Here is a 7,279-nt window from a genome sequence, read left to right on the forward strand (position 1 = left end):
CCCCCATCGGCAGCCAAGGTCGGCACCGGGAGGGCAAGGGGAGAGCACCGGGCCGGGCCCGGGGATGCTTGAGCCGTCCCGTCTCCGCCCCCACGGGGCGGTGGGGAGCAGCTCGGGGGGCTGAGGGGACCCAGCTGTGTCCAGGGGATGTGCTCAGAGGACCCCAGATCCTCTCTCCGCTTTTTCTCTAGCTGCAACTTGCACGACCACATCCCTGGGAAGACTTTTTTGATCTACATGGATAAATAAGAATTGTTTCCAGTTTTTATGTTGGGGTCCCCAACAGCAGAAGGACATGGACCTGTTGGAGCGGGGCCAGAGGAGGGCACGAAGATGCTGGGAGGGCTGGAGCCCGTCTGCTGTGGGGACAGGCTGAGGGAGTTGGGGGGGTTCAGCCTGGAGAAGAGAAGGCGAAAAAGGGGAGACCTTAGAGCCCCTTCCAGTGCCTAAAGGGGCTCCAGGAGAGTGGAGGGGGGCAGGGGAGCCATAAGACAAGGGGTAATGGTTTTACACTGGAAAAGGGGAGATTTAGATTTGATCTTAGGAAGAAATTTTTCACTCTTGAGGGTGGTGAGCCCCTGGCGCAGGGTGCCCCGAGAAGCTGTGGCTGCCCCATCCCTGGAGGTGTTCAAGGCCAGGTTGGACAGGGCTTGGAGCAACCTGGGCTGGTGGGAGGTGCCCCTGCCCAGGGCAGGGGGTGGCACCGGATGGTCTTTAAGGTCCCTCCCAGCCCAAACCATTCTATGGTTTTAAAGTCTGGTACAAGTCAGGCACATCCTCTCCGGACACCCTGTTTTTCAAAGTGTGTCTTAGCACATCCTCCCCAGAGGGCTGTTGGGTGAGTGGGAGGAAAGGCAAAGCCCGGCCTTCCTCCGTGACTGTGGGCAGGAGGACAGTCGGCGTGTGCCCAGCCCCACATCCGGGGATGGGAGGTGGGTGCTTTTTGCTGATCCCCCGCAGTCTGCTGGAGATCTTTTGTCCAGTTCAGCCTCTGGTCTCTGAGTCGTGCTGGCAGAAGACTTTTGTCCTTTAACTTTAAATCTTAAGAGGTAAATACAATCTGTCCACTAACTGGCTGGATAACATGAAGCGTGTATGAGCGGTACAAAGACCCTGGAATTAAATCAAGACGAAGCACAGGGGGAAAAACAGATGCTTCTTTAAAGCACAGACAAGTGCAGGACTGTTGGTTTTACAGCCCAAATACCATTGCTCTTATTTCAGGGCAGACAGGCAAGCTGATGTACGTGATGCACAACTCTGAATATCCCCTCAGCTGCTTTGCTCTCTTTGAAAACGGTCCCTGCCTTATAGCAGATGCCAACTTTGATATCCTCATGGTGAAGTTGAAAGGCTTCTTCCAAAATGCCAAGGCGAACAAGATAGAGAGCCGGGGCACCCGCTACCAGTACTGTGACTTCTTGGTGAAGGTGGGCACAGTGACAATGGGGCCCAGTGCCCGTGGAATATCTGTGGAGGTAAGAATCGTCTTTGAAGGGTATGAGATAGAACTACAGACAGGGAAATCCCATGCTGGAGGCTAGACGAGAAATGCCCTAGTCCCTTCTGTCTCTCAGTTGTATTGTTGCTGGTCGTTTGTACTAGATGCGTTCCTGTATGCGGCAGGCAGGGTATTTATCTCCTTTTCACAACAAGGTTTTAATTCAGGCAGGTTACTCTGGGGCTCAGCTGCAGCTGTGGAGCAGTCTGTCATTGAAGCATCAATAAACAAAACCCTGAAGGGATGCCATTAAACTAAAAAGCTGCTTAAAGTCCTGATGCACAACACTAGTAGCGCGCTTCAGGTTAATAAGCATACCAAGGGGGACAGAACAACCTCTTCAGCTGCTAATTCTATGCTGGTTTGGGTTTTGCTTTCTTTCTCCATCTTGAGCAGACGCAGCCCCAGGAGAGCAGGGCCCTCTTGCCGCAGGTTCTGCTCACACGGTGTAAAGGTGGTCTTTGTCCTCACCAGAGAGCTTTTGGCAGGCGTCAGTTCTACCCTGTGGCATGCTGACTTGGATTGCTGCACCGTGGGGTGCACCGCGGGCTCAGAGCCTGCCATCAAACCTCTTCCGTGCTCCCTGCTTGGTGCTGCGACTGCTGATGAGGCTCGAGAGCGTCGGCTGCCAGCTGCCGACGGGCGTTTCACAGGGTGGAGGCTGAGCTGAAGCAAACTCTAAAGGGAAATCCAGCGTATACGAAGGGGCATGGGAGGATCTAGGAAGGCATTTGGGGAGATGCTTGGCTGAGTGCAACCGGGAGTCAAAGGCTCACAAGCTGTGGATAAGCCTCAACTGGGCTGAAAAGCATCTTGGAAAAAGACAAGGAGCTAGGCTGCACTGGTAGGGGAAGGGCAAAGCAGAGCAGGTCAGACTCCAGACTTTAGATATATTGGGGCCTAGCAGTATTCAAGATAGCTGAGAATTAGATGCTTAAAAGTCCTTCAAAAATCAGAGCATATGCTTTTCTAAACATACAAATCCTATTATCTGATATACAATTAATAATCACACTGCGTCTACTGAGGCAGGTGTTCCTAGCCAGCAGGGAGGAGGATTGAGAAATGGCTTATTTCTTCACTGTAATAAACACAGATGTTGTAGCGCCAGCATTGCTGTTGACCTGGGGTTAAACAGAAGCTTGTTTTATGCTAAGCCTGAGTTCAGGACCAGATTTGCCAGACCGTCTGGCTGTTTCTGTTTTAGTTTAGTACTTTTTTCAGGGTTTGCATTAGGACCTACTCCTGATTTGGGACCAGACTCGTATTTCAGAAAACACTTCAAGTCCTTAAGTCCCAAGGCTATTTCCAGTACGGTCCTGAAAGAAGGCACAGCCACGCTAGTCATTGACCTGCCAGCATGTGGGAATGAAGTTTGGTTTTCGATGGGGTAAAGCTAACATGGTCTTTGAACCAATGTCCCAAGACCTCCACTCTTGAGGATTTAATACAAGCAATGCCCTCACAGGGTACATCTCACATCCCCTTCCCTTTTGAAGGGATTGCTTGCATGTTCCCAGCATGTCCTATTCATTTATATTTGTCCAGCCTTGTTATATGCTAAGTATTCTCAGATGTTTTTATGACAAGCATTCTCTCTCTAGTGAAGCAGAGAGAGGAAGGCGCGTTGCCTCCTGTGTGGTTATTGCCCCTGCTGGGAGCTTCAGGGCTGTGGTTTCTGTTGCCAGGTGGAGTACTGCCCCTGTGTGATAGCCAACGACTGCTGGAACCTGCTCATGGAGTTCATGCAGAGCTTCATGGGGAACCACACTCCCGGCATCCCATCCGTGTTTGGTGCCAAGCACGACAGCATCTACAGCCCAGCAGACACGATGGTTCAGTACATGGAGCTGTTCAACAAGATCCGCAAGCAGCAGCAGGTGCCGGTAGCGGGGATCAGATGAAAGGACTCCCTGGAGCCTGGTTTAGAGCAACTGCATCCTTTTTTCTGCCTGCCCATCTGGATCAGAAGTCCCTCCAAAAAGCGGCACTGGAGGCAGCCCAAGGTTTTTTTTCTACTCAGTCTCTTTCCCCTGTTTCAGTACATATTTCTTGTTGTCCTCCTTCATGGTTTTGAGTGTGTCTGGGATCAGGCCCGTGGTTCTGATGGTTCTTTGTACAGTGCTTCGTGCAGGGGATTACTGTTCGTCAGCAGAACGTGAGAAAAGGAGAAATTCCAGCCAAATGCATGCAAGGGTAGAGTTTCCTTGACTGCAAACAGCTACATGAGAAAGGTTTTTTAATATTATTTTTTTTTTAGATATTCGTCTGAAAGTGTCTTGTTATTTTTCATCAAAATAAAAAGCTTTATTTTGTGAGGAGATGGAGTCTTTCTGCTCAGCAAGTATTGTGCTGTTTTGTATTGTTTGTTTACAGCTTTTGAAATTTTCTGTTGCATGGAGACAATTCTTCAGCAGAGTTTTATTTTTTATTTGGTTCAAGAGCTTTATACCCCTGAAGCAAACTAATTTCCCTGTGGCAAAATCTACAGGAATTCTTGCATTTCTATTACGGGTATGTTCTTAGCTTGCCTTCATCTTTTATATCTGATTGGAGTATTAAAATCTCCTACCTCTCAGATTATACTGATGAAATCCCGTGATAAATAAATAAATAAGCCTGTCAGGAGTCCTCTCATGCATTGAAAGAGAATACCAGCTACTTTATCTCTTTTTTTGAAAGGTCGGTAATAAACGTCCTATCCCTGCACACCGTATCTCATTTGAGAAATCCTGGTGACTTCAGCAGATTTAATGGAGTAAGGAAAGATTTGGGGAATAAGAGCCAAAAATTTATCATAAGGCTTAACTATGTGATATCACTTGAATATTTTTTTTTAGTGGTGATTTGTTTTTAGAGCAGGAAAACCAGGGAAACTAGATCCCTTTTGAGCTATCTGTCCCCTTGGTTTTACATGTTTGGGATCTATGTGGCTTGTAGCTGTCATTTTTTTCCTCTACTCCCTGTTCCACCCCCTGCTTGGTCTTAGAATATGCAGCAACACCCTCATTCAGCCACCAACCTTTGCGCTGAGCTTCCTTCGTGATTCCTGGGAAGACTGTGTGTAGCAGGGTTCCAGCTCTGCAGCCCCGTATCCCGGACAGAAGGGGTGGGTGTAGAGAAGGTCTAGGGATGGTTTCAGGAAGGGTGATTTGCAAGGACAGCAGGTTCCTTGTGAAGAAGTAGTGTGCATCTTGCTCACAGAAAATATTGTTGGTTCCTTCCCAATACACGGGTCTTGAAGAGTCTGAAGAGCAAGTAAAACAGAAATAGATTTCTCCTAAATAGATTTTTCCTTCTGAAGCAGGAAGTTTTGTTACCTGATTTGCTGACTGGTGGAGAACTAGTTACTTAGATATGACTTCTTTGTGATTATCAGTTATACCTGTAAACCTAATTAACTGTTAGAGTGCCTAGAGCTTTTAGTGAAGGCATTTAATAAACTTAATCAGCACTGGATCCAGAAAGATCTGGTTAATGAGCCATAATAAATGGCGTAATGTACCATAAGTGTGTTAGAAATTCCAACATGCTGAATATACTGAATTTTTGCAACTCTTAGCTCGAGTTCATGACATGGGTGCTGACTTCAGTGGGACAGTTAATTTTCGGTGATGAAAATTCAGTGAGAATCTGACCTTCTGTCTTTCCACATAGTTAAGTGTGGCTGGGAAAACTTATGAAAACAAACTGTAGTCTTTGTAAGGATAGTTATTTCTGTCCTGTTTCCCATTTTAATTAAGCCTTAAGGTTAAAAAAACCCGTTTTTAATGACCAGATTAGTCATGGTGAATGTTACTAATGCTTTATTAATTCCCGAAAGATGCGTTCTGTAACCAGAGATGTCAAAACTCTGGTCACATGTCTTAAAAACATAAAACGTGTGCTGGAATCTCTGGGGACTTCTGTGCTCTTATTAATACATTGTACTGTTCCTAGAGTAATAAAATGGGACCCCTTGAGCTACATTCTGCCTTCAATTACACCATTACAGCCATTGACGTCAGTAGGTTTCCACGGGTGTATAGATGGGTAGGATTTAGCCCTTTATGTCTTAGCAAAAATGTCTCTTGCTGTAACTGCATTCTGTGAATGAGGAGATCAGCTGCCCCATGTGAGGGGCTACTTTTACTCTGGGGCTTTTTACTTTCTTTATGGACAAAATAACTGTTTCAATCTTAGCTGCAGTAATCCTCCTCATTCTGCCACCCCCCAGCATCAATATGGCAAGTTAACGTGGCTTCAAACATGCTAGTCTGCATCTTAACAAGTCTTCAGGGGGCTTTCAATTGTGCTATGTTAATGGATTGAGCCAGCATAATTGAAAACCACCCTAATTTTGCCTGTCAAGGCATGGTCTGGAAGGTTGTTTTCCTGTTGCTCCCTAGTGTTTTCTCAGAGAATGCAAGATCTAGAGGGAGAGGTGGCCAAGCTGTAGCCCTGTACCACTGTGGATCCTTTTGTCTGCTTCTGCACCTCTCAAAAATCACTGGTGGTGGTGGTGTTGCTTTCTGTGAGTTGAAGCCTGACCTAGAGGGGACTGGGGATCTTGAGGACGTGTGTCTAGTCCTTGCATCATTCTAGTTTTCCCCCTCCTAGCTCTAAGTAGAGGCTGGGTGATGTTGCCAGGGTCACCAACGCTTCAGTGGCAGAGAGAGAGTCCAAGTCTCACTGCTGCCCTGGGGATACTGTGGGCTTTTGTTCTGTTTTGTGCTGTGGCATTTTTTATGAGCAAGTACTTACATAGCAGCTGCACCCTGCTAAGTTTTACAAAGAGAGTGAGGACGTAAGGGCCTCGTTAATCTTCAGTTTTAATTCTTAGCAGACATTACAGGCTGAGGGCTTATTGCAGTGGGGAGCTGTTACATAGTTGAGAGGTATGTGACTGGATTTCTGTGCAGGTATGGGTTCAAAATAGATCAGGCAGTGGTCAAAAAAGGAAGGTGTAGAGAAAGGACAACAAAGCTCACAGGAAGTGGAATTTGTGGGAAGGTTGGCTGGTGAAGGAGCTCACAAGGAGACCACAAATCTGTGGAGTGTCCTTGTGCCATGGCAGAAGAAAGCAGGCTCCCACCTGTTGCAGTAAATTGCAGTGCTTTGCCTCAGAACTTACTGGGACAGGATAGGGAGGGAACACTTTGTCCCTGCTGCCCTGCTGTCCCCCTGCAAAGGAATTGTGTCTGTGACACTGCTGACCTGTGCTTTGTGTCGTCAGTGCAGCGCAGTCCACAACTGCTTGCTTGCAGCTTTGCCCAGGCTCGGTGCTGCCCAGAGAGCAGGGCTCGCTGCTCCCTGGCAGGTCCCCGACGGTACCTCCTTCAGACTGCAGAAAAACGAGTTGTCCCAGTGGGTGCAGGTGACTCTCGAGTGTGGCTGTCCCTTGCTGGGGACAGCCTTCTCCCTCAGCCTCGGTGCTCACGTCCCTTTGTCTCTGACAAAACCATGTTTCCATCCCCTCATGGCTCCTGCACTGTAGCGACGAGAGTGTGACCTAGGGGATGTCAAGTGACCTTTGGCAAGGGCCAGTACAGCTCGTGGGCCCTTGTCTGTGTGCCATCGGTGCTATCTGGCCCTCTGGGGTGTCCACCTCCATCACCTCAGGGTCCCCATCCCCTCCCCTGTCACCTTAGGGGCCCTGTGGGGTGCTCACCTCTGTCACTTCAGGGACCCTGTCACCTCAGGCCCCCCCCCATCACCTTAGGGGCCCTGTGGGGTGCCCCCCCATCACCTCAGGGACCCTATCACCTCAGAGGTCCTGTGGGGTTCCCTCCCCCCTCC

At 48.4% G+C, this 7,279-nt stretch overlaps 2 protein-coding genes across 2 annotated transcripts in view; one reads left to right on the top strand and one right to left on the bottom strand.

Annotated features, from left to right (window-relative positions):
• Nucleotides 1-1,086, bottom strand: part of BYSL (bystin-like) — a 4,271-nt gene extending 3,185 nt beyond the window's left edge. Inside the window, exon 1 of the mRNA XM_009888304.1 lies at nt 1,069-1,086. Coding sequence (XP_009886606.1) covers nt 1,069-1,086 — 18 coding nt within the window. The remainder of the gene's footprint in view (nt 1-1,068) is intronic.
• On the top strand, nt 1,085-3,516 carry MED20 (mediator complex subunit 20). The gene is made up of 3 exons (XM_009888305.1): nt 1,085-1,093; nt 1,167-1,478; nt 3,190-3,516. Exons 1-3 carry the CDS (start codon nt 1,085-1,087, stop codon nt 3,403-3,405), a joined length of 537 nt encoding a protein of 178 aa, XP_009886607.1. The 3' UTR covers nt 3,406-3,516.
• The last annotated feature ends 3,763 nt before the right edge of the window (nt 3,517-7,279 follow it).

This window comes from Charadrius vociferus, unplaced genomic scaffold, assembly GCF_000708025.1.
Source record: "Charadrius vociferus isolate BGI_N301 unplaced genomic scaffold, ASM70802v2 scaffold266, whole genome shotgun sequence".
In the NCBI taxonomy this organism is placed as follows: domain Eukaryota; kingdom Metazoa; phylum Chordata; class Aves; order Charadriiformes; family Charadriidae; genus Charadrius; species Charadrius vociferus.